Raw genomic sequence first — 27,608 nt, forward strand, 5'->3', positions numbered from 1 at the left:
TATGTGAAACATTACACTGGTGTTCCCTGTATTTTGACCACTTTTGAATATACTAATGTATTCAACACTTGACTACAGCAGTGTGGTATGAGACAAGAAACAAATGGTGAATATCTCTGCTGTAGTTGCTGTAGTTCTTTCTCCAATACAAGATGCTATTGTCCTTACAGCAACCAAGCAAGTACAGTACCAGATTGATAAAGAAATGAATAAAATAATGTAAAACAATAGGATAATTCAAAGTATGCAGCCACTGATATTATAATAACTGTATAGTGAGACATTGAGGGTTTTTTTCCAGGACCACTTGACCTAGTGGAGAGCGTCAGCTCACTGGGACCTTGATGGGAACCAAGCCTATTTTCTATTCCTGTAGACCTACATCCCACTGTGTGTGTGTGTGTGTGTTTGAACACTGACTTGTCTGTGAGAAAATAACTGGTCAGTCATTTCATTACATTTATTGTGCAATCGGTGCAAAGGAAATAATTGGTTGTCAGTGGGTTTCTAATAACTATCCATACTTTGACACTTTTAGGCAGAATGTACACAAATTATTCAAATTTGTAAAAGCGTCAAAATCGGTATACATGAATAGTTTGATGCACTGAACATTTTCAGAATCGGAGACACTGCAAAAATGGCTTCTTGGCATACATTTTTATTTCCACCATTACCATTCCCATACAACTTTTGACAGTATCACACACTACATGTATACCAATTTTGGTGCTTTTACGCAAATCTGAACAATTTTGCCTATTCCTTACTGATTCGGCCTTGACTAACTGTACCATACTGGTACAGTGATAGTGGGATGCTGCAACAACGGAAGTGAGGCACTACACCAACATTTAGGCTTCCAACTAGAAAAATATAGAAATTTGAAATAAAGACTTTATCTAAAACAAAACAACTCTCCCCTTTCAACAGCATGCCACATAGGTTTTTAGTGCAAATCTCGCACAGCACAAAAATGGGAATCCACCTAGAAGCATTCAGTGTTCAGACACAGGCTTCTTAGCAACACCTTACAGGAGACCATCGGTTCAGTGTTCTCTGTGAACATACAGTACATTCTGTCTGGCTCTACATCTCTAGGTTAGTGTCCTTTGTTTTAATGTTGAAGGTTCACCTCTCAGTAATACAGACTCACTTTTTTCCCTGCACAGTAAGACAGGGGAACCTCTGCAAATCAGCAGTTTTGTTGAGTAGTGCCCAAACTTTTTTAAAATACATGTAGGGTTAGACCGATATAACAGGCCGATTTTTGCCTTTCATTAAAAATCAGATAGCCTATTGGCCAGTGCCTCTCCCTGTCTTGGGAAGCTGCTAACCCACTTAAAGAATTTCATTAGTGTCGCTTTCAATGGAGAGTTTTAGTGTCCCATGATGGTCTAAATGCTGATTCAGAGGCTTTTCCATCCTGTTAACAATAAATTTGGGGGAAAAACTGAATACTTGTAATTTTTTGGCATAAAAATTGTCAAATATTGGCTATCAGCACCTTCAATCCCAAAATACTGTTATCGTCATCGTCCCTAAAAAGCCCATATCGGTCTAACCCCTAGTTTCATGTTGATGTTTTAGACCTTATCGTGTATATAGGTAATATGTCTATTACTATGAACTCTCTCTATACATGTATATCTCTTCTCTCATATGTGCTCTCTCTCTTTCTGTTACATTCTCTCTTTAGTTGTTGGAGTTGATGTCCGCCTCGTCGCTCTTGTCCACTTTCTCCTCAGTGATCTCCTTGCGAGCAGCTTCTTTCTCCTTGCGGCCGCTCCTGGAGGAGGCGGCCGGGGCCGAGGCTCGGGGCTGGTAGCTGTAGCTCGTACTGGGGCTGGCAGCACCAAACGAGATCCCTGAGTTGAAGTGAGTCTCCTCCCCTTCCAGCAGTTTCCTTAGGATCAAAGGAAACACATGTCAGGCACACAGTCGGGTTGGCATTAAAGTCACAATGACACGGCATTTTTGGAGCATCTTGCTTCTGTAATTTTATGTGTTCAAAAGTGTAAACCACTTGGATATCAGTTGACAGAAAGGCAGTTTTATTTGATGGCAAGGGCAGAGGGGCGGGATTGTTGATCTGTGATGGTTTTTATTGGTTGGAATCTTTATGTACGCCTCCTGGTACAGCATGAGGTCATCACTAAAGATACACCATTTTCCAGGAAGTAAAAGTAATGGGATTTTGATATAAAAACACAAGAAACTAAAAATGTTGTACATTTATTATGACATGGAAAATTAGCTAACATGGCGAAAGTCATTTTTCATTTCATTGTGACTTTAATTCTAGGCACCAGACAAGTGTTTATAAATTTAGATTTTGACTGTTAAGTCTACCAGCCACTTTATGAGACAGCCAGCCTGTGTCTTTTCTTTGACAAAAAATACTTAAAGGAGCATTAAGTAATCTATCAGCCTCTATTGATGACAAGTCAATACTTCGTCATTTGCTTTTTTGGCTTGAAAATTAGGCTTTTTAGCCTCTGTAGCTGAAATCACCATCTCACCAAGTAATTGTTGAGTTGCATTTATTGATCAACAACCTTATCAGATATATTATGGTAGCAGATATATTATGATCATTTTGTGCTATGAGGCTGTAAACATTTTACTTATTGCACCTTTAAGCCACTTTTTAAGCCAAGATGGTAAATTGCTGGCAAAATTTTGAAACCATTGCACACCGCTGTACATAGTTGACAGCGAAGTTAGTGTTATGCTTTGAACATGATTTAGAAACCTACTGATGTGACCAGCGTCTACCAATTGGGGCATTTACACTTATACCATGGTGTATGGACTCATATATTTCCATTTTTTGTATCCAGCCAGTACCTGTAGGCAGCAATCTCTATGTCCAGTGCCATCTTGACATTGAGCAGGTCCTGGTACTCTCTCAGATGCTGGGCCATCTCACCCTTGAGGTTCCTCAGCTCATTATCCAGGTGGCCAATAGTGTCCTGTAACATTGTGAGTAAGAGAGGCAGGCAGACAGACCAGAAAGAACATTAACAGTAACAGTAACATTGCTATGGCCAAATAACACCACTGCAGGAGACCCCTAATGAAGAATCCCTATAATATTCCTATAATATACCTATGAAGACCTATAGTGAGTTTCTGGTATTCAATAGTGAGGTTATAGTGACCTTACTGTACTTTATGGTATTTGTTTTCTCCTATAGTATCACTATAATATTACCATAATATTCATATAGTGTGTCTGTGGTACTCAGTACTTAATTTATAGAGTTAATCATACTTTATGGTATTTTTTAATCCACTATGGTATTACTATAGGATTTTCTGTGGCATAATGTTTGACCTATAGTAGCTGCATGATATTTTAAAGTTCCCTGTGATACTTGTAGATCTTCTAACCCTCCTTCTAAAATGTATAATAGGATTACTCTAGTTCTTTTTCGTAAGGGAATACAATAGCTCTTGGAGCTTAAGTTGACCATCCTAAAAAAGCCAGTGAAAGCAGATGGCCTTCCAATATCCGATTTAGCAGGAGGGTTAGAGGTTAATCTAAGACATGCAGGGTCAATTATCCAGGAACTGGTTAGGTCAGTCTCCCAATTTGAGGCTCGTTAAACCAACTACCGCACACTGACGTCACGATCATCATGTCATGTCTTCAGTTGAGACCTTGAACCTGCATTAGGCTTTTCTGCATGGTCCGCACACTATACTAGACCAGTGGAATCTCCAGGGATCCGGAGCAAAATGAGGAATAGTTTAATTTCACTATTATTTCACTCCGTAGACGTTAGTGCAATGAGATAATGTATAAGGATGACTGTTTTGATTATAGGATTTACTCCACTGTTATTATCATCCCATCTACAGTATAGTTATGGAATTCAACAGTAAATCTTCGGTCGGTGGTCTAATGTGGATCTATCGGGGAGTCCTTGATATGAAAACATTGAGGAATCCCTGCGCTAGACTATTACCTAACAGCTTTGCTCAAGCTGACATAATTCATGATGAACTTGAACCTGAGAACTGCTTGCTTCCAATCCTATTATTTTACAGCATGTAGACAGCATTGACCTACACATAGACTGTGCCAACAGTGCAGCACCATGGACAGGGCGACTTGTAATTCAGAACAGCATGTGATTCATTTTCAAGCACAGTTTCGAAGTAATAGTTTTAACTTTTTTTTCAATTAAATTGCTAAGAAACTGTTTTACTTTGATCTCTTGGCCTATATTTTGCGCATAATCATGTACAATCTCTTAATTTCCAAGCATTTTTTCAAAGTAAAAGTTTTTAACATTTACTGTTTTCCAGACGTGGGGACTCGAGTCACATGACTGAGACTCGGGTCAGACTCGAGTCACAATTTTAATTGCTTGAGACTTGACTTGGTGCATGTAGAGAAGACTTGAGACTTGACTTGACTTGGGTTCTGGTGACTTGGGACTTGACTTTGACTTGTACTTTGATGACTTGAAAAGGTTTCTAAAGTCTTGACAAAAGATCTTGTGTTTGTGTACAAGTTATGAGATTTGTTCCACCAGACCTCTTACCAAGTTTTTAAAACAATATTGCATTGAAAAGTTCTAGATATGTTGTTTTCTTTGAGATATTAAATTGATACAGGACTCTTGATTTGTTCTGAGTTGTGTTCTACATTTAGACTTGAGACTTGACTTGAGACTTGTGCCTCAAGACTTGAGACTGATGATGACTTGGTCACACCTCTGCTGTTTTCAATTCTATTGCCTGCTCAAGAACTGTATGTGGTTGGGTGTACAATTTTCCCTTTATCTCTAGGCCTATATTTTGTACGTAGCTGTCCATTTTGTGCATGCATGATCCTTTATTAAATCAAATCAAGCTTAAAGACGAGATGAAATGAAAAATGCCTTTTTAACCCTTTTAGATCACATCCCCGGTCATACTGTGCACCTATTTAACAATATATGCCAAAAAAAATACCAAAAATCAATTTCATTGTATTCTTATATCAAAATTCAATCATGTTTTCTTCCTGTAAAACAAAATATGCCGTGTGCTTACGTAAGCATGCCCGTAACTAATTTCAACCAATAATATCATGACATCCACCCATCAATCAATCTTCAACTTTTAGCGCACAGAGCTAAGAGGCTAAGATTCATTAGTTAGCTAGCTAGCAACAGCATGGTACTTCGGTGTGTCTTCGGGTGTTATGACATACCCACTTTTCAACGTTCAAATCAAATTCCTCCCAACGTTATGTCCCGCCTGTCTTTCCTGTTTCACTCGGAAATACGTCACGATACGGAAGTTAGATACTCTCGAAATGCCGTTTCATCTCGACTTTAAGGGAGGCTTATTCTACACGTTACAATATATTTCTATGGTCTATTCCTATCACAGCAACTTTGTTTGTCAAATCGAATATCGGAGAGGCTTACGCTATATGTAAATCATAGGATAATATATTCCCATATTTTATTCCTGTCTCAACGTACTCACTGGTGAAATTATTTTACATGAATATCATTGCGCTCAGCTTGCCTGCATGGCTGTGGTTTCAGCATTGTGCATGTCCTCCATTTCTCTGATCTGCCGCTCCAGAGACTCGTTGGTGCCCCTCAGGGTCTCCATCTCGATGGTCTTGGACTGCAGCTGCCTCCTGAACTCACTGATCTCCTCCCTGCTGGCCCGCATGGCCTCATTGCTCCTGGTGGCCTGCTCGTTGAGGCTGACGAATTTGGTTTTGTACCACTCCTCCGCCGACTGCAGGTTTTTGGAGGCGATGGACTCATACTGGTTGCGGATCTCCTTCAGAGCTGAGGTGAGGTCCGGTTTGGAGAGCTCGATCTCCACGGACACCTGTGCCGCCTCCATCATGCTGCTCAGCTCCTGGATTTCCTCATCATGCACTTTCCTCAGGAAGGAGATTTCATCCATCAGCGACTCGACGCGGCGCTCCAGGTCCAGGCGAACCACTGCGGCATTGTCCACATCCTTTCTGAATGCCCTCAGGGTCTGCTCAACCTCCTCCCGCGCCCGCACCTCCTCATCATACTTCACACTAAGCTTCTGAAAGATGAGAGAGATGAGAGGCGAGATGATGAGAGAGTTGAGAGATGAGATGATGAGAGAGGAGATGAGAGGGGAAATGATGAGAAACTTGAAAGGTAAGATTAGAGAGATGAGATGAGGTGAGATAATGAGAAACATGAGAGATGAGATTAGAGACATGAGATCAGATGAGAGGTGAGATGATGAGAAACTTGAGAGATGAGATGAGAGGTGGGATAATGAGAAAGTTGAGATGAGATTAGAGAGATGAGATGAGCTGAGATAATGAGGAATTTGGGAGATGAGAGGTGAGATGATGAGAAAGTTGAAGGATGAGATTAGAGAGATGAGATGAGAGATGAGATGATGAGAAAGTTGAGAGATGAGATGATGAGAAAGTTAAGAGATGAGATGAGGAGAATGGAGATGAGAGGGGAGATGATGAGAAACATGAGATAAGATTAGAGAGATGAGATGAAATGAGAGGTGAGATAATGAGAAATATGAGAGATGAGATGAGAGATAATGAGAAACTTGGGAGATGAGATTAGAGAGATGAGATGAGAGCTGAGATGATGAGAAATTTGAGAGATGAGATTTGAGATGAGATGTGAGATGAGAAACTTGAAAAATTAGATTAGAGAGATAAAATGAGAGATGAAATGAGATGATGGAAGATGAGAGATGACGAGAGTTGAGATGATCAGATTATGAGAGATTAGGTGAGATAATGAGAAATGAGATGAGATATGAGATGGCGAAAGGTGAGATGAGATTAAATCTCTGTGGGGGAAATTAGGTCCTTGCAGTAGCAAACAGTAATAGGATACAGCAAAGAAAAACAGAATATAAATAAGAATAGAGGAAATGCAGGGTATTAAACATAACCCACACAGCAATTACGCAAATGAAAAGTATGACATATGAACTAGTCGTCCACGTTATCGAAACCACCACCAGACGCATTTACCTGCAGCTCTTCCTCCATGTTGTCCCGCTCGATGAGGATGCGGTTCTTCTCACCACTCAGCTCCTCCAGCTGCGCCCGCAGGTCCCGCATCTCCTGCCTGTAGAGATCAGCGATGCGGGACGGCTCGATCTGCTTCTGCCGGAGCGTCACCAGCTCCGTCTCCAGCGCTTTATTCTGCTGCTCCAGGTGCCGGACTTTATCAATGAACATGGCGAAGCGGTCATTAAGACCCTGTGTGACAGAGTAACATTCACTTGTATATAATTACACAAAATCTTCATTTATGGTGTGAATACTTAATACTCAGTCTTCCAAATCCATTTATATTAGACTACATTTAAACTAAAGCTGCACTAGGCAAGCCTACAAAGTGTGGTTACAACGGAGAAGAGCGTCCCATCCCCACTAATTGAGATCCTGTAGATTTGCCCTATTTGCCCAAATGGTGGGAAATCTCCACACAGGAAGTGATGAATCGAAACTTCAAAGTGAAATCAAACAGCCAGGTCAAAAACTGTCAGGTGATTTCATCATGGTAAAGATGTCATGATTCTTGTATCTAAAAAGAAGAAGATATGTTTGAGGCTTTATTATATATTAGTTTAAGGCTTTATAAGGTACAATAAGAGTTCATAAACTTTGCATAGCTGTGGACCTGATTAGCTGTGTGAAGCAGTTTTGTCAAAAATGGTAGTGGTGGGGTCAAATGTGCCTTGGGGCAAGTTGAGCCAATTCTTGCTCCATCCTTATGCTCAACTTGCCCCTAAGTTGTGCCAAAAGACCAACTTTTTTAAATGTCTCATTTCTAATACTGTAACAGCAACAGAAAATGTTTTGATTTCCAAGAATGCCCAGCAACATTAATTATACATAGCAATTATTTGAAATAAGTGTGTAGCCTATTTATTTTGCTGTAGTAGCGCAAAATGCAAAAAAGTGTCTCATTTTATCCCCTCCTCCCCTACACAACGCAGAAATCACACCGGCTCTACCTGCAGCTGCTCTTTCTCGTTGGTCCGGATGACTTTGAATTCATTGTTGACCACGGAGGTCTGGGTCAAGTCGAGGCAGTCGGTCAGCACCGGTGAGAAGGAGGCGGAGGACCGGCCAGCGCGTCTGTAGAGGCCCAGTGAGGACGCGCTGTTGCGGGACGCAGCCAGGGACCTGAACCCCGGCGGGGCCCGAGACGAGCCGCTGCTCATGCGGGGGGAGGAGGCTGAAAACCTGGGAGAATCCCCGAAAATCTTCCGGTAGGATGACGAGGAGTAGTGGTCTCCGTAGCTCATCTTTGCTGCGAGTCCGAGAGATAAAAACAGACAGAGGGACTTAGGAGCTTTGCAGGAGCTTATAGCCGTACAGGTGGAGCGAACCATTGTTGCGCACGGCGTTTCGCGGCTTTGTAATCATTTTGTTCAGTGAAGTGAACACGTTTAATGAAGATTTACGATTAAAAGTAATTAAAACAAACGTTGATAGGAAAATTGTCCAGAATTCATCCATGCCTTGAGTTCATTTCATGTGCGTAAAATGATGGAACTGTCCACTGACCACAATACTAAATCAAATATTCCTACTTTTCATTCATCGGGGCATTTTATGTCGATTAGTTCAACGTGGATCTAGTCAAAGAAATGCAAATAACTGTTTACTTTCCCTGTGCTTTTCTTCTTTTGTTTGCATACTATTTTATTATTTTATTGTACAGTGTGGCAAACGACATCACCACCAAGCGGCTCTCTCTACTCACGTCATGTAATTGACTATTAATACCAGCAGATGGAGACCACAGCTGGGTAAAACCAGTTCCATTAGTGTATTTGTATAAAACTGAATTCCAGTGAGAGTGAGAAATGGGCTTGTGTCCTAGGAGGATAACGCATTGATTTAAGGAACCATCTGTCTTGGGAAGGCATTTTTCTCCCTTGTTCCCTATTCCATCTATTATGTACCTAAGTTGACAGCTAAGAAACTATATTAAGAGCCCTTCTGCAGAAAATACATGTCACATAGCTACACTCCGGAATATGTTTAGGGGATACATTTCAAAAAAATATTTTGTAGGCGTAGTTGGATGGCACTCATGCAAAGTAGTTTTTGGACACTGGAAATTCCTTTGCAATGTTCACAATGACGTGAGATAACGAATTTTTTTTAATATTTTTTTTATCAAGTGTCATTTTTATTCTGCTTTGTTTCAAGATATTAACACTTGTTTAGAATTCTTGAATCAAGTAAAACTGCATTGGAAATGAGGAATTATCTCACCCAGCTGGCAGATAGAGTTTTACAGTTTTTAGCCTACTTGTTTTAAGAAAAAAACATTTTTTAAGACTGAACAGAGACTAAATGACTAAATTATTTTTAAGATGGGGCTCCAGTAACATCAATCCAGTCTTCCACAATTACTTTATTGTGTAAATATTGCATAATTGAATAAAAGTAGCTCGCTGCTGGCTTTTGTTTTGACATATTTTCCCCGACATATGCTACTTTTCGATGCATAAAAGTTGCACGTAGCAACAAATACCGACTATAGATTTCCTAGACGCTTCTCAGCTGTTTGCAGGAAAATGGTCAGGTCTGTTTACACAATACAAAGCAGTGAGAAACCCTTGGCTACTTGTTGACGTCCATTCTATCCAGTGCTTTTCTGCTGCCTTCATGCGCTCCTCGTAAGATCCTTCTCCTGATGTCAAAAATGGTAAACACGACTTGTCAGCCATTCAAATGCTTTTAGTCAGCAGTAATCGCGAAATGAAGCCTGTAACAAAATAGTTGTTTTATATGGCTGTTGTTTTATTTTAGAAATCAGGCGACCCAGAGCAACTTTGTGCTGCAGTGGCAGAATGAAGAGGGAAAGGGCACCAGGCATGAAATTGATGTTTTGGTTTTGTTTTTTTAATTTATGAAATAGATGTCAGTCATTGCCCCACTTTGTCCCCAGAAATTTTGTTAAATTTAGCAGGTTTGGAAGCTTTGGAGGCAAATTATATTAGATGCAGAGACTTTGCTAAACCTTAGGACTCGAGCATCATAGAAACGTATTTACCGCTTTGGTGGTCTCCTTCAAGTGCGCTAAATCTGTAACTACGACATTTCCGATAGCACGCGAAGGCAGCACCCGACCCGCAGCAGCTACTAATGCTTCTGCGCATGCTCCGTGAAGTAAATCACCACCACCAACTAGGATAAAGAGGGTGAGTGGTGTTCTTGTCCTCGTTTTACTGACAGCATACCCCTCTTTTAAACGAGTATCGTAAAACATATTGTATACGAACATAGAGAGCTGACCACTGCTTACTGCTAGCATGAATGAATGTGTTATTACCAGACATTTCATAAAGTTATGTTAGCTTACTTAGCAGCTGGGATTGCTAGCTGGCTAAGCTACAGCTGTCTGACAGAGCACTGTATCACTACTGACAGCTGTCACATAGGTTAGATGCTATTACTAGCGGAGTAAACCCATCAGTAAACCAGCCAGTAACTTTTAGCTTGCTAGCAGTCCGCCAGAAGCTGTTGTGATGAATAGGCATCTAAAATTACTCTCTTAACAGACCAACAACACCAGGAAACCAGTGAGCTAACTTTAGCTTAGCCCTGATACGTTCCCCAAATTCTATTCAAAAATCTGTCAATTTGATGTGGCCTTGGCACAAACGATATCTACCTCGTTAGTTATTGTTGTGTTTTGAATTGTTATGTTCCATTGGTAAATTTGGTTTACATATAATCCACCAAGCAGTACTTAATTTAAATAAAATCTCAGTTTTTAGAATTGGTTCCCACTGCTCGCTACCTCCTATTTTAATGGAAGAAGATTGTGGGAATAAGAGTTTAGGCGATTCTAAAGTCTGAATTTTATTAAAATAAGTGCTGCTTGGTGGATCATATATATGCCGAATTGAAGAGTGCTTTTTTATCGATCAAGTTTGGTGTTACTTTAAGCCCATACCTTCTGGAATTAGGTGATAGGATGGATTATCTAGGCTGTTTCTGCATTCTTGGGCTTGTATTGACGTTTGCTAGATTTCAAACTTGCAGACAAAGATAATTCACATGCATGTCAGCCCCTGTAAATGACTTATTCAGCATTGCTCTTTCAGAGCCTCCCTGTTAAGGTTTGTTTTGGTCAGGATATTGCATCATCGTGTGACATCTGACACAGGCAATGTAAACTGTTTTGGAAATCCGCAGTCCACTGTCTGCTTCCTGCGACTACTTTTATCAGCAAATGCAGCATCCTGACAAGAACTTAAACAAATCCAATGAGTTGTGTAATCTGAGTGTGTTTCAGACAGTGTTCACACTGCTTTAACCTCAGTTAAATCAACGTCTGTTTTTCTTCACAGAAACATTTCTAACAGTTCAAGATGACTACTTCGTGGAGCGACCGCTTACAGAACTACGCTGACCTCCCGGCCAACATGGACGGCGTGGCGATGAAGAAATATCGGCGCGAAGCTCACCACAGGTACGCATTGGACCAGCCACCAGAAAACAGTAGGGCCACAGCCACAGACATGGACCCAGTCGCTCTAGTGTTCCTGACACAAAGGCTACGGTTACACTTGTCCTTTCAAAGTGACTTTCATCATCCGGTTACACCATGATGCACGAAAAATGGAATTTGGTCACATTGAATTTTGCACAGTCTGGATGCAATCTGGTCACAGTGTGCATACAAGTAATGTATAGATATGTATAGAGAGGGAAAACATCATTCAGACACATATTTAAAGGAATACAACCACAGTAATCTGATCTCAAAAATCACATTGAAATGCAAGGTGTAATCATAGCTGTAGTCCCTTCATCTGTGTTTACATGTCAAATCTGTGTTGATTCTTGTGATGTTGAGTATATGCAGGTAGCAGATAATAGAGGCAGTTCATTACAAACTAATGAAGTAGACTTTGTGCACATATTCGGAACAGCAGTGTCTGGTAAATCAAGCAGTACATTTTGGCAAAGCGTGTCGTATTCAGGCTGTTATTACTGTTTTGTGGTCGGCAGCCTATTATATTCTGCAGGTAATAGAATATACAGGCCGTTCACTGACAAAAACCGCATTAAGCTATCTGGTGTGATGTCAGTGGAGAGAACAGACAAGACCATAGGTCTCGAATTCAGTGGTAACACAGTCATCATCGCACATGTATTCTCTATTACAAAGCTTTCCAAGGGATCTGGCTCAAAACCATCCTGCAATGAGGTACGCCGTCCTTTTGTTGTTGAGAAACTGCGACTACTGACTAAATTACCCCTCCGTTTTGATGTCCATGATGTGAATTGATTCTCCATCCAACTCCCATGGAACTCCATTCATACTGACACTAAGTGTGAGTTGGGTTGATCCCTGTGGAAATAGCAGTTGGTGGTCATCGTGTTTCCTTGGTGTGCGCCCCCCTTTTTTGTTTCATTCTCCCGTGTTCCCGCATCATTCTTTTTCACCTCTCCTCTCAATAATCCCCATCCATTGCCGTCAGTCCGATGTCATCCCTCACGCCATCTGAATAGAAACTTCAGGCCAGTGTTGGGTCCGAGCAGAGTCACAGATTATACATTGAGATTGTATAATCTATAACTCTGCGTCAGAGGAGACAGTGTTGTAAGGGAACTAGCAAGGAGCCATTGAGAATTTGCTTTCTTCAGCAAACCTTTATGTAGTCGTCCAGAATGCAATTTAATCTTCTGGTCCACCCAGACAATATCAGTTTCTACTGTCGATTTGATATATTGAGGGCAGCAAGGCTCTGCTGTGAAAATCTAGAACTGATGAAGGTTGAGATGATGGTGTAGTGGCATCAAATGGGAAATCAACCTCTGCTAATACAGGGTGTCTGCAGGTCCTTAAAAAGTCTTTAAATGTTTTGAGTTGAATTACCTACATTAAACGTTGCCTTTGAGTCCTTGATACAGGTTCAGGGCTCTTAAAAATGCTTTCTCATTGCATTAATTTTATTTTTTTGGATGAAATTGGTCTTAAATTTGATTTTAAATTGACATTAAAAGGTCTTAAAAAGTCTTAGATTTACCTTGCAGAAACCTGTAGTCACCCTGTATTATGCTCCAAGGTGTTCCACATATTTGGTATATATGTGAGATTGCTGGTTTCCATATAGACTTGCTAAAACATGCAGTTGAGATGTTTTAAGGGCACACATACACACATTTGAAGTGAAAGTATTATTGTTTGGGTGTAGGCCTAATGAGCACTTTATGTTACGATGAATGTAAATATGGAACATCTTGATTTTGTTAGAGATACCTTGAGGACATTTTAAATTTTAGCTGCTTATTTTGCTTGCGGCCAGTGATGACCCTTGGTTTCAGTGAGGAAAACTAACAATGGTAACAAGCTGTTTTTTAGAGAAACTTGGACAATTATGAAACTTGAATCCCACTAATCCCGTCTGTCGAAAAATAATCACCTAAAATTAAAAAAATAAAGATAACCATATGAAGAGAGACTGTAGAGAGACTTGGTCAATGATGGGGCTGAGAAGTTTTCAGTTCAGATGCTCTGATCAGTCAATATAACCAGTAGAATTGCATGCTTGTTGCTGTTGTGGTTTTTGATTTTTTTTTAGTGTCTTCTCGTAGTTCTGTAAAAAGCAGCTTGCCATGCATTTAAACCTTGACCTTTCAGGAAGTGTTGCTAAACCAAACTGGTGTAACGCTGCCTTTAAATGTTTTCTTTCATAACTCTAGTCTTGATCCTCTTTTCTTAGTCACACTATTGACAAAATGATATTACAGTAGGCTATATTGTCAACTGTTCATCACCAATTGGAGGTTTAAAATGCAATGATACATTAATAAAAACTACCATGTTATCATTTGCAGTGTTTCTCTTGCAGCATTTCACTTTGATTCCCTGCTGTCATGCATTAACTGACCACACATTATTTTCCCTTCCCAGAGTTTTTGTCAACAGAAGCTTGGCCATGGAGAAGATCAAGTGTTTTGGTTTTGATATGGATTACACTCTTGCAGGTATATACAGTCTCATTAACTGCCATGATGTGACTGTGCAAATACAGTTTGTATCATTGTATCATTTGTATCATCTCATATGAGCCCAAACCCATATCTAGCCAGGATTTTACTCAACAGTCTATAAAACCTGCAGTGAAACCTGCCTCACTCTGCCTTAAGGAACTGCTGACCCACCTAAAACGATTTCATTAGCTTTCAATGGAGAGTTTTAGTGTCCCATGATGGTCTAAATGCTGTTTCAGAGGCTTTTCCATCCTGACAACAATATAATGCTGGGGGAAATACTGAATACTTGTCATTTTTCTGGCATGAAATTGGTCACATTTCAAGATATTGAATATTGGCACAAATGGCAATCGGCAGCTTCAGTTAAAAAATATCAGTATTGGTATTGGCCTTCAAAAACCTGTAGCTACAGTTTACACAGTCTGCACTTAAGTGTCCTGACCCTATTTTCTCTCCGAGTGATGACACTACACACACATCGCCTTTTCAATCTATTGCACTCCTTCTTTCCGTCACACACATTTACACCTTCACACACTCCCTCTGTCCCTAGTTATACCATCTCCCTACTGCCCTCATTACCAGAGCCGTATGGTAACCCTAGCTGCTCCCATCCAGCTGTTTATAGGGATCTGCCCGGCCTGCAAGCAGACAGTAATTCTACACACCGGGGTGAAGGGCCGGGAGGAGGGGGTTGGGGTACGAGCCAGGGTTAGACCAGTATGGGGTTTAAAGGCTGATATTGTCACATGTGCCAGTATTCAGTATCTTTAAATTTGACCATTTCCATACCCCCAAAAATTCAAGTATTCAGTGTTTCCCCACAAATGTTATTCTTCTCGGGGTGGAAAAGCCTCTGAAACAGCATTTAGACCATCATGGGAATACATATATTAAATACATATTCTTGCATACTTGAATCAATAATTAGCATCAATTCAGGTTAAGGTCTTCCCATATACAACCAGTGTAGTATTGATCAATGATACAATAAATATGTAATCAATAAAACTGCATCATATCCATCATATTGGAGGTGGATGACATTTACTTGCCAGTGTCTGATTTTAATAAAAGGCCAGTATGGGCCTGAAATATCGGTGTAACCCTAGTGTGAATGAGTGTATATGGACCAGAGCCAGGAGCTTAACAGGAGGGTTTGTGCCAACCAATACAAGTCATATCTGTGGCCATAGTATCTAGGCCATGTAGGTACAGTTGACCCTTGCTGGCTTATCATTCCCTCTCCAGTATTTTTATTAGCTTTTCAGATGGCCGTATTTTCCATATCAGTTTTTGTAACAGTGGTGTTTCGGGCTAATTTTGGTTTTGGCTACCCTTGTTTTTATGTCCCAATTTTGCTTCCAGTCTTTGGGATACAACACGCAATTCCTATTAAAGTTTGTTATTATGAAAGCACAGATCTAAACAATGAAGACCTAGGTTGAAAGTGTGCATAATAATAATAATAATAATAATACAGTGTATCTGTAGGTCCTTAAAAAGTCTCCAAATGTCTTAAATTGAATTCTCTAAAATCAATCAATCTTTGTTGGTTTGTTTTACTTTTAAGCTTTTTTTTTTTTAAAAACTGGTCCTAAATTTTTATTCTATTTATTATATGAATCGAGGGAAAACTTTGCTAAATACTGCAGAGAGACAGGAAACAGTGGAAGTAGTGAGCAGCAGATCAATCATAGCCTCTCTATATGGCGTTTCTGCTTAATTCAATAGTGTTGAGATTTTTCTATTTATCAGTTTGGTACCAGATTTGGCCTCACTGAAACATCAACAAAATCCCTTCCAACATGTTTATCTTCTTCAGTAATGCCAAAGATGGGGGGGGGGGGGGGGGGGGTGACAGGAGGCAATGGGGTTTATGGGAAATTTTGAGAAACACTAACAATACAACTGGTGTGAGTCAATGAACATACATGAACCTGTCTCTCCGTCTCTTCCAGTGTATAAATCTCCTGAGTACGAGTCACTGGGCTTTGACCTGACCGTGGAGCGCCTGGTGTCCATTGGATATCCACAGGAACTGCTCAACTTTGTTTACGACCCTGCCTTCCCCACCAGGTCGGTCTACAAAGCCCACAAGCGGTCTAAGAAAAGACAGCAACCCCAGCTTATGCATTAAGTATTGCAAATGTATTACTGGAAGTATTTCACAGCCCACTAGCAGTAGGCAGACACTACAGATGATTTCTCTCTGATACATCTCTCCCCATCTTCGTCCCCAGAGGCCTGGTGTTTGACACAATGTACGGCAACCTGCTCAAAGTGGACGCCTATGGGAACATCCTGGTCTGTGCGCATGGGTTCAACTTCATGAGAGGGTGAGATGTGCTGCTCCCACCAAGCCGTCGACACGTTTCTCCAAGTGTCTAATAAACACAAAGCAAATATCCACATTAGGGTTAGACTGATATATGGGGCTGATATTGGCCTTTATCCACCTCTGATGGATATGATGCAGTTTGATTGATTACATATTTACTGCACAATTGATCACTACTACACTGATTATCTAAAGGAAGCCCCCAAAGCATTGCTCCTTAAAACCAATGAGTACTAATGTAAGAGAGTCTTGTTAACTTGAGCTAGCAGTACCAATTAGTTTCAATGAGGAACACTGGCGCAGTTAACAGTGTTTTGAAGGTAGTTGAAGACCAAAGCTGAAAATATTCCAGTATCCCTTTCATGTTTCCTAGTTTGACCATCCTCATCACTTGTGTACCTCTTGTATCCATCCATACTCACTCTGCACAGGCCTGAGATCAGGGAGATGTACCCCAACAAGTTTATCCAACGTGGAGATACAGACCGCTTCTACATCCTCAACACACTCTTCAACCTCCCTGGTAAAAAAACAAAACAAAACACAGCTACTCTTCTACACACCTTTATGATTCTTATAAGCAATAAACTGGGAATATGTATCAAAACATGATCAGTACTGCACAGATTTTTGGTTCAAGGTATTAAAGGTATTATTTCTTGAGGAACTGAGCAACCGAGCATGGTTTGATATTACTCAGAAAAGCAAATGGCATGTGTAAGAAAATGATAATGAAATGTGTTCATTTGAAGAAAGACTACATTTGAATTAGAATTATCTTAATTAACCCTGACAGTCCTCTTAAGAAAAAACACACAACACACCACTGAACTTCCTATTTGTTGTTTGGTGGTGCTCATTTTAAAGCTGGAATCCAGGACCTTTTTCTAGTAATAAATAGTTATTTTATCCATCTGGACCATGGAGTCAGGTTACACAACACCAGTTGGCAGTATTAGCATGGTGTTGGAGATGCTGTCCATTGACCACTATTGAAATTTTTGAGCGTGTAGGACGAAAGTCTGCTAACTATCAAACTAACGTTAGCCAACAAAGGTTAGCTGCACTGGGTAGCCGAGTGCCGCTAGCTAGTTAGCATACTAGCGTACTTCCGTGGTTAAATTAAAAGTCTGTGATTGTAGTTTAAACATAATTTCAAATACTTTTTGTCACCAGATGGGGAGACTAAGCAGGGAAATCCCGGATTTCAGCTTTAATGCTTCAGTTCAGTGGTTCTCAAACTGTGGTATGTGTACCACCAGTGGTACGCGGAGCGCCCCCTGGTGGTACACCAGATGACTGGAATTTTTTTGTTGCACTGAGAATTTGGAAAAACCATCTGAAACCATTACAATGTTTATAAATTCTTAATTTGCGATTTACCAGCATAATCAAAATTTTAAAAAGACTTAAAATGTTTTCATATTTTACGTTTTAAATTTTTTATAAAATTGACCAAGGTTTCTGCCTGCGCAGCCCATGTACTTGCACTGGCTCTGCCTGCCCGAATGACTTATGTACGGAGCCCGGGAGTGGCCATCGGGAGAAAAATTATTTATGTCATGGCCACGATTTACTGTAACGTGGGCACGATATGCAGTTCGAGCTCTCGTTTTCTTTTTTCGTGCGCACGAGATACAATTCGTTCCCTCGATCTGGTTAAAACGAGCCCTCGTTTTGGTTTATTTGTGCGCACGAGATACAATTCGTTCCCTCGATTTCCTCTTTACGTGCACACGAATTGCCAAAACGTGCCCTCGAAATAGTGATATCGTGCTCTCGATATATAATACATGCGCTATTCACGAGCTTATAAAGAGTCAGTGCACATATTGGTGATTATGTTTAAATGTGGCGCTGCCCTGGGTGTGTTACAGCCACCTGATTGTGTTTACATGGCCTGAAGGTTAAGTGGCTAAATATGTTGCAGTATTTGGGGGATATGCTTATTCAGTGTAAACAGACAATGGATATTAACATACCAAATCCTTACTAGGCATATCTGCAATACCTAAAAGGTACCTTTTAAGTTGCATTTTTTCCTAAAATACACAGTTTAACGAAATCGAGGGAACGAATTCTCGTGCGCACGAATGAACTAAAACGTCCGCATGTTACAGTAAATCGTGGACTCGATATAACTTTTTTTTCTTTCCAAATGGCCACTCCCGGGCTCCGTACTTATGCGCTCATACTACTTGTCATATTTGTGCTTTGAGATGTTGGCTTGTAGGTGAGGTGGTACTTGGACGCTTTGCTTTGATCAGAGGTGGTACTTGGTTCAAAAAGTTTGAGAACCACTGCTTTAGTTGTTTCTTGTGTTTCTTCACATCACATTCTACACATTTGTTTATTTCCTGTGTTGGGTGCATGTTTATGTTCAAGTCTTTGGCATAGATAGGTTTTAACATATTACTAGTTTACCCTTACTGATTCTACTCTTTTTTGTTTTTTTTTTCTTCAGAAACCTACCTCTTTGCTTGCCTGGTTGATTTCTTCAGCAACTGCTCTAGATACTCAAGGTACTCTGTTCAGCACACATTAATATCTTTCATTTTGCCTACTATGCAGTCAACATGCTGTTACTTTTATGGCATATATGTGTTACTTTATTACTCCCATAAATTACTGAGGGGATGTATCATTCCCGTCAGAAGGGAAGGTGTTATTTATGTTTTTTGAACTTTCTCTGTAGTTGTGAGACCGGCTTCAAGGACGGCGACCTCTTCATGTCCTACAAGAGCATGTTCCAGGACGTCCGTGACGCCGTGGACTGGGTTCATTTTAAGGTTGAATCACTTCCTTTCCTCCGTTAAACCTCCTTCCAACCAGCTTTATGCCTTCTCCCACAGCCAGCGCTTCATTCATGAGTCCTCATTTCTGTGTTTTTTCTGTTTTGTTTTCACAGGGGTCCTTAAAGGAGAAGACGGCCGAAAACCTGGAGAAGTATGTGGTAAAGGATGTAAGTAAAACAAAAGATCGATTTTAGCCCAGAGTCTCATTTCTTTTGCTGTTGACTGTTTTTTGAATGTTTTTCTGCATTGGTGAGGTTTTGACTTTGTCTGTCTTTCTGAAGCCAAAGCTTCCTCTTCTCCTCAGCCGTATGAACGAAGTCGCCAAAGTCTTCCTGGCCACCAACAGTGATTACAAATACACAGAGGTGAGCTGAATGGAATAAACTAATAGTAAAAGATAACACTAGTTTGCAGCTCAGACAAATTAGCTGTTACATAGAGAAGAGCAGCATCCAGTATTTTTCAGTTTTTATAGCTTCTGTAGAATGTCTTATAATTTGCTGTTTAATTGCATAAGTGAGACAGGTGTATTTTAAGTCGACAACTAATGCAGTTGTTACTGTCAATTAATAACTGATTATTGAGTTGAAACAAAAATAACCTGTGTCCTTTGCTCTGATTTCTTTCAGAAAATTATGACCTACCTGTTTGACTTTCCTCACGGCCCAAAGGTAATCAGAATATCCTACTATAGAATGAGGAAAACTCTGTCCGTCCGTCCGTCCGTCCGCATCCATTTTGCTCCTCAATGGGTTGGCCGATCAATCTGAAACTGCACATGGGCATTGAGCATTGGCATAGGCAGGGACTGACGAAGACGATTTTTCCATTTTCCCATATTTACGCTGTTTATGCGCATTTTTGGCAAGTCTGCGCGGAGTTGTGGCGCGCGCATCCCCGGGTATGGACTAGTGTTAACAAATCATAGTTTCTCTTCCAGAATGTTTAACAGCGTCTTAGTGAGGCATATGCAGTTAATTTATTTGCAGGCAAGTACAGAAAAATTCAATTAAAAGGAGTATATGCATTGAAAACAAAAGGGTAAGCGAGGTGCAAAAGAGGTAATCTCACCAATCAAAATGAAATTGGTGATATCTTAATTCACATTCACCTTTCATACTTAAAACATAATGATGCTGCTGTGTGTATGTGTTGCAGGCAGGCACACCCCACAGGCCCTGGAAGTCCTACTTTGACCTGATTCTGGTGGACGCCCGCAAACCTGTTTTCTTCGGAGAGGGAACAGTGCTGCGGCAGGTCGACACTGTGAGTGTATGCATTGGACAAAATATAATGTGGTCGTTATATGTGACTGATATTGTAATAATCAGTAATTTTTTAATATTTTAGAGTAGTTCTACTTTTAGCGGAGGTGCCTCTCATTCTTGCTGCGTCCCTCGTTGATTTTGTGCCTTGTAAAGATTAATGAAATATAGGGTATAATATATGAGTGTGTGACTCCTGACAGTGTGTATGGTTTATTTCAGACCACAGGTCGGCTGAAGATCGGCACATATACTGGACCCCTACAGCATGGTATCGTGTACTCTGGAGGTAAATAAGGAGCCTTTGTTTTAGCACAGCTTTTCTGACTGGGATGGAAGGATTTGCCTTTTAGAATTGAAGCATTCAGACAAAGAACCATCTGAATTCTTTTAAACAGCTAACATATTTGCAATGGTTTAGTCAACCAGTATCTCTTGGTGTGTGAGTATTATACATCGCCAGGGATTGCACAACCTTGACTGAATTCCTGGAATATCATGGAGGTTTGAGAGGTGTATTCCATTCACACATTAACTGTTAAGGTATTCAGAAAAACAACATTAACAAACCAGGAAGGAAGGACATTTTAGATCATGGAAGTGCTCCGACTGAGTTATGGAAAGTCATTGAAGTGTCATGGAATTTTACATCAGGGCCACAGTGGGAAGCCTGTCATTTGGAGAACTGCGGTAATATTACGTGACTTTAAGCCATCATACAACCTATCATGACTTGAAATGGAACACCAGACCACTGTTGCTTGTAGGCTTGCCCTGCTCCACATGTTCCTTAGGCTACAGAACAAAATTAACTTGAAGAGCTCAAACAGTTAATTACAAGGGTGTAACTTTGGTTTGAGAAGTGGCGGGGACACAATAAAACGGGGATTCTGGGGGTACTCCCCCAGAAAAAAAATTGCGATTTGAATTCCATTTCCTGCATTTCTACATACATTTAGGGACTACGGTAACCAATATAAAATCCGGGAAATAATTAAGTTGGTCATCATGCTAAATTCTGCCAGAATAGTACTAAATATGCATAAGAAAAACTGTCTTACTTTCTGTATTGTTTAACCCACAACTTTACTGAACTTCACATGTTGAGTTATTCAATTATAGATATATATATATTTTGAAGAATAGGACTGACAGATCTATGGTACATTATTGTGGCACTATCGATAGATAATGTGTCATTTGCACCTTCAATCACAACAAACATATAGAAAATGTATCAAAGAATATGAAACTTTTTTTTTTAGAAGTTTTTTAGAAGTCACACACTGTCAATACTATAAGAGCACTGCCAATGAATGTGTTAGCTTTTTTATGTAAGTCTAGTGTGTAGTTATCTTTATTATGAGTATTGGTTATACCTGAGATTAGATAGGCTTTGGTTCTACCTTTTCACAGTGTCACTCAAAATACATGCCTTTTGCCTCATTCAGTGAGCAATTTTTCAAGTGCGCATGCGTGGAACACGTCCGCGTCCACAGCAGTGTTGCCAACTCTTTTCCAAGGAAAGTAGCTATTGGCTGCTCAGAAAGTCGCTAGAAGTCGCCAGATGATGTCATACGATAATTTGCATATCAATATATAATGCTGCACTTGTTATGCACGCCGCGGCGTAGCCCGTTTTAATGTAAGTGCTGACTCTGCCCACCCGGGCCAGTTTCGGCGTACGCCGGTAGCAATTACAAGTGGACCCTATCCTACAGTCCCTGCTCTCAGCGGAGGGAGGGAACTACGCTGTGTGTGGGAAGCGCTGTGATCATCAGACCTTTCTGGATTAGACAAGCAAATAGAGAAAACCGGCATCAGCCATACCAATTTATTGCCAAATGCTTTGGGATTCAACACTTTAACATTGTTCCCCATGGTCAGAAAAAGTCGCCAGATTTGTCGCTAGTCGCTTTTGAGAAATAAAGTCGCCAGGGGGGTCTGAAAAGTCGCTACGTCTAGCGACAAAGTCGCCAAGTTGGCAACACTGGACAGACACCAAAATGCTATTTTTTTTTGGAGTATATCAGGGCCTTACAATCAGCAGCTCAATTCACATTCTCAGCCAGAATCTGACGGCTGGCCAAACAGTAGCGTATTCAGCACGATTTTTGCGGTTAAAAAAGTGGGGGGGACACAAACGGGATTTTGAAAAGAGGGAGGGACATGTCCCCCCCGTCCCCAGTGGAAATTACGCCCCAGGTTAATTAGATGATTAAGGTTGAAAGAACCAACTCTGGAATGACAAAATCTCCATTCGTGACTACATCCTGCAACTCAGGAATGAAGACATGATGTGCTGACTCATAAAAGAACTCGTAAAACTGAAGCGTCGACAGCGTTAGTGTCAGCGGCCTGTAATGTGACACCTTCAAGTTCATATGAGGTGATGGGAATTTATTACAGGCTGTACACTGGGAATGCCAAGCTCATCTCTCTTCTGTAGTCAGGTAGAGAACTTACACTAACACTAGCATGAACACGACTGGGGCCTCACCTACTTAAAGTGGAAATCACCTGTCAATCAATGTCTTTTTCCTTGGATTCACTGTTGATGCAGTTTGAGTTTCTCTTTTCTTTGTCTGTTCAGCCATGGTGGCTATCACTGCTCATGCTAACTACCCAGTTCTTCTTCTGTATAAAGAGACATTAAGGGATCTATTACTTTTAGGAATTGCAACAACATCAGTATGACTTATCTCCTCCTACCTGGCATTAACACACGTCTCGCATCCGGACTGTATCTGAATACAATTTAGCGGAACTACATTTCGCCATTGTCCGCATCAAGTCCACAGTGACAACTGATTGCACATTCTTGTGCAAAATTCACACAACCGCATACATCACTTCCTCCCCCAATGTGTACGTTTTTCAAGAACCGTGGGTGTGGGTCATTTGAAAGATGGTGGCTGTTTGTCACGTTGCGTTGTTATATGCACGTTTTCTTACTTTTCGAAATGGACGAAGAAGCCATCTTAGACAACTGGCATATTGTAGACAACAGCTGAGGAGAAGGCTGTTTTATGCAGCTGCTTTCATTTCAGCCGCGATCAGATCACAATCTCTCTTCAGTGCGTCTTGGGTGCATTTACACTTGTATTTTTATGTGGTTAAGCTCTATCCGATTACAATCCGATCACCCAAAACACCTGTTAATGCCAGGTGTAAGGCACAGTAATCTCAGCACCTGGCCAAGTAATCGTTGAGTCATTGGTTTTGATAAACAACCCTATCAACACCCACACATATGGTAATTACCTCCGCCAAGGAGGTTATGTTTTCGGTGCCGTTTGTTTGTTTGTCTGTTTGTTTGTCTGTTAGCAGGATTACGGAAAAACTACTGGCCTGATTTTCATGAAACTTCGTGGAAGGGTGTAGCATGGGCCAAGGAAGAACCCATTACATTTTGGAGCGGATCCGGATCCGACTCACGAACAAGCAATAATAGCATGAACCTTGGCGGAGGTCTGCGCTCTCCGAGTGCCCTTCTAGTTTTGCTATGGGACAGTAAAAATACCGTATGTCTTCACCCAGGGTCTTCTGACATTGTGTGTGACTTGCTGGGGGCCAAGGGGAAGGACATCGTCTACATTGGAGACCACATTTTCGGCGACATTCTCAAATCCAAGAAGCGTCAAGGCTGGAGGACCTTCCTGGTCATACCCGAGCTGGCCCAAGAGCTTCATGTCTGGACCGACAAGAGCTGTGAGGCCGGACACACACACACGTCCACATACACACATATCTACATTAGGGATAGGACGATACGCTTACCTCACGATACGATACGATACACCATATATACAGCCACAATATGATGTAATAAATAAAAGTTCAATGACAACAAAGTCTGACTACAGCATAATAAAATGGAGCTAATATCATGATACATTTTTCTGCCATGTTTATTATTGTCACATTTTTGTATTGCGACATATTGAATTTCGATATATCGTCCCATCCCTAATCTACATTATAATGGCAACCCTTTAAATTACAACTCCAATCGTTTCTGTAATAAAGGTGTAATTTGTTCAGCATCAGTAAAATACCTGATAAACACATCGCTTTGTCCTTATAAGAGTTCATTTAAAGAATAATGAGCAACCAAGTATATTGCTTGGCAGAAGAATAACCTTGTACTAGTGCTAGTAGTAGTAAATTATTAGTTATAACTAAATAATAATAATAATAAAAAAAATCTAAAAAAGTTGTATTTAATATTTGTGTTAGCGGGATCTTATAAAAGTAGTAAGCCACATATAAGCCACTGTAAAGCAAATTTTGAGTTGTATACAGAAGTTACTGTTACTGCAAGAAAATGAGAGACTGGACTCTGGTCTTCTGTCTCCAGTGGTTTCTGGTGGTTCCAGTGGTCTTCTGTTTCCATTTCCAGTGGTTAATTTTTCACAAGCTGTAACCAAATCTAACCATGTGACCATGTCAAAATTCAGTGAAGCTCAAGTGAATGATATACCCGTCTGTAGCAGAGTCAGCTGTGTTTTAAACATACAAAATTCTCATATTTTGGAACTATCTGATTGCACTTTATTTACAGAAAAAGGTCAGGGTAATTTAAAGTGTTACCATTGCGTGATGTGAAACTGAAATGATGCCAGTGTTTTTGTTTTCCAGCCATATTTGAGGAACTTCAGTCTCTGGATTGCTTCCTAGCAGAGCTCTACAAGTGAGTTCCCCATTCTGACACAGACAGCAGCTCAAACTTTAACCAAATAGAAACACTGTTTATCAATGATTGATGGTTTGGTTGGTGTTTAAAGCCATTTTTGACACATACTCATGTATTGCACAGGGAGTTGATATTTCTTCATGATTTCATTAAAGGCAGTGGTATGCGGTGTCTTTGCATAAATTCATCCTAAAAAGTTTAGATGCCAATCCACCTTTTTATCGGTGGTGGTGGGTTAAATTGTCTTTTTTCTAAAAGAGTATCATTGCTTCACAAAAAATGAGTATAGAAAAAAGTTTCTGACAAAAAGGTTGTTTTCTGACACAATTGTTTCAATGAATACCTATTAGAGTGAAAAATATTCCTTTCCATTCGTATCTCCCTCTAATTGAGGAAGGCCACATAGAACTGGACTCAGCCAGACTCCAATACATTTTTCTTTTGTCTTCAGGCATCTGGACAGCAGCAGCAATGAGAGGCCAGATATCAGCTCACTGCAGAGAAGGATCAAGGTACAATTTCGTTACACACACACACACACACACACACACACACATATGCAGACTAATTTTGTTTCTCTCTCCCAAAAAGAAAGGAATCGGCTAAAACTGATATGGGTTTTCGAGGCCAATACTGATATTTTATATATAGCATATTTTGTGCAGAAGTCAACAGTTTTCATGCCAAAAAATGACAAGTATTCAGTTTTTCCCCTGGAATTGTATTCTTGTCAGGGTGGAAAAGCCTCTGAAACAGCATTTGGACCATCATGGGACACTAAAACTCTCCATTGAAACCCAGGATCATAATTATAATAATAATTGGAATACTACTAATAATAACAACATATTCATGCATACTTGTGTGGAATCTGATCAAATTGTCACATTAGATTCAATTCAGGTTAAGGTCTTCCAGTAGACAACCAGCTCAATTCTACAACAAACATGTAATCAATCAAACTGCATCATATCCATCATATCAGAGGTGGACCACACTGACTGGACCAGATCTGATTTTGAATAAAAGACGAATATCAGCCCCACATATTGGTCTAACCTGACTGTGAAACCTGTCTCTCCTCATCCATCTCTCTGCCTCCTACCAGAAAGTGACCCATGACATGGACATGTGCTACGGCATGATGGGAAGTCTGTTTCGCAGCGGGTCCAGACAGACGCTGTTTGCCTCCCAGGTGATGCGCTACGCCGACCTGTACGCCGCCTCCTTCATCAACCTGCTCTACTACCCCTTCAGCTACCTCTTCAGAGCCGCCCACGTACTGGTGAGGTTCAACGACCACGCTCAATTGGGGTTAGGCCGATATATATATATTGCCGATATATGGGGACAATGTTGGTATTCTATTTAAAAAAAATCTGGTATGATCCCGCCCTCCCAGATGCCCCACGAGTCGACGGTGGAGCACACGCACGTCAACATCAACAACACCGAGTCGCCGCTGGCCACGCGCAACCGCCACGACGTCGACCTCAAGGAGTTCGAGTGCAAGCGCCACCAGCTGACCCGCTCCATCAGCGAGATCCAGCCGCCGCACCTCTTCCCCCAGACTCCCCAGGAGATCACCCACTGCCACGACGAGGACGACGACGAAGAGGAGGAGGAGGAAGAGTAGACGGAGTTGGGAAGGGAAGTAGATGGAGAGGGAGAAAAGCAGAGGATTTTAATGCTAAGTTTCCCTGAAATAGTAATTGCCAGGGCTGCAGTACTTGAGTTCAGTCTTGGTCTTGAGTCCGGTCTCGAGATCACTCTTTTGATGTCTTGGGCTTGGTCTCACCCACTTCTGGATGTTGACTCGACCTTTTATCGCCCCCGTCTAAAAGTATAACAAAAGTGGGTAATTTTATTTATGTTTGGCTTGTTTTCTCCCCAACACTACAAACAATTGACCAGGTGCAAGGAATTGCACCTGGTCTTCAACTTCTATGCATTGATTAGTTGAAGTTGAAGGGTAAAGAGTGGATTTCCAGACATATCTACATGTCTGTTGATCCCTAAAAAACTCCTTAGGGATTCTTTTTACATTTGGAAAGACATGTATAGTGTTTATTGCCTATTTTGGTCTTGAATTTGCTCTGGTCTCGGCCTTGAGTTGGTCTCTGCTCCCTTTGGACCCGGTCTTGACTTGAACTTGACTGGACCTGGTCTTGAAAGTGACTTGGACTCGACTTAGGAGGTCTTGACTACAGCCCTGGCAATTGCTTCCATCAAGAGAAGTAAGAGAGAATTACAAACAGGTTAGATAATAGTCTAGTTATAGTGTAGTGTTCAGAAAGGGAACTGAAAGTTATGTATAGAAACTAAGGGAGAAGAGTTACCTTGCGTACATAGAGGTTACACTGTTCATTGTTTGATCCTCTGTATATAATATACAGAAAGGCAAATATTTATTTTTACCTAGCTGCAGTAGATTACGTTTCAAGAGAAATTTTCTTCTTTCGTTGTTGCGTCCATAGGTTTAGCAGGAGCC

At 40.8% G+C, this 27,608-nt stretch overlaps 2 protein-coding genes across 2 annotated transcripts; one reads left to right on the top strand and one right to left on the bottom strand.

Moving 5' to 3' along the window:
* Positions 1-1,695: 1,695 nt before the first annotated feature.
* Positions 1,696-8,298, bottom strand: inaa (internexin neuronal intermediate filament protein, alpha a). The gene is made up of 5 exons (XM_071926138.1): positions 8,005-8,298; positions 7,013-7,243; positions 5,533-6,060; positions 2,851-2,975; positions 1,696-1,906 (listed from the first exon to the last, which is right to left on the bottom strand). The coding sequence occupies exons 1-5, from the start codon at positions 8,296-8,298 to the stop codon at positions 1,696-1,698; spliced, it is 1,389 nt and encodes a 462-aa protein (XP_071782239.1).
* Positions 8,299-10,176: 1,878 nt separating this feature from the next.
* nt5c2a (5'-nucleotidase, cytosolic IIa) lies at positions 10,177-26,753 on the top strand. Its single transcript, XM_078288713.1, has 18 exons — positions 10,177-10,209; positions 11,365-11,486; positions 13,938-14,011; positions 15,982-16,099; positions 16,264-16,359; positions 16,793-16,884; positions 18,826-18,883; positions 19,057-19,150; positions 19,270-19,323; positions 19,438-19,521; positions 19,786-19,827; positions 20,315-20,422; positions 20,644-20,710; positions 23,962-24,132; positions 25,063-25,114; positions 25,569-25,629; positions 26,226-26,402; positions 26,520-26,753. The coding sequence occupies exons 2-18, from the start codon at positions 11,386-11,388 to the stop codon at positions 26,751-26,753; spliced, it is 1,683 nt and encodes a 560-aa protein (XP_078144839.1). The 5' UTR covers positions 10,177-10,209; positions 11,365-11,385.
* Positions 26,754-27,608: the final 855 nt, after the last annotated feature.

This window comes from Centroberyx gerrardi, chromosome 15 (genome assembly GCF_048128805.1).
Source record: "Centroberyx gerrardi isolate f3 chromosome 15, fCenGer3.hap1.cur.20231027, whole genome shotgun sequence".
NCBI lineage: Eukaryota > Metazoa > Chordata > Actinopteri > Beryciformes > Berycidae > Centroberyx > Centroberyx gerrardi.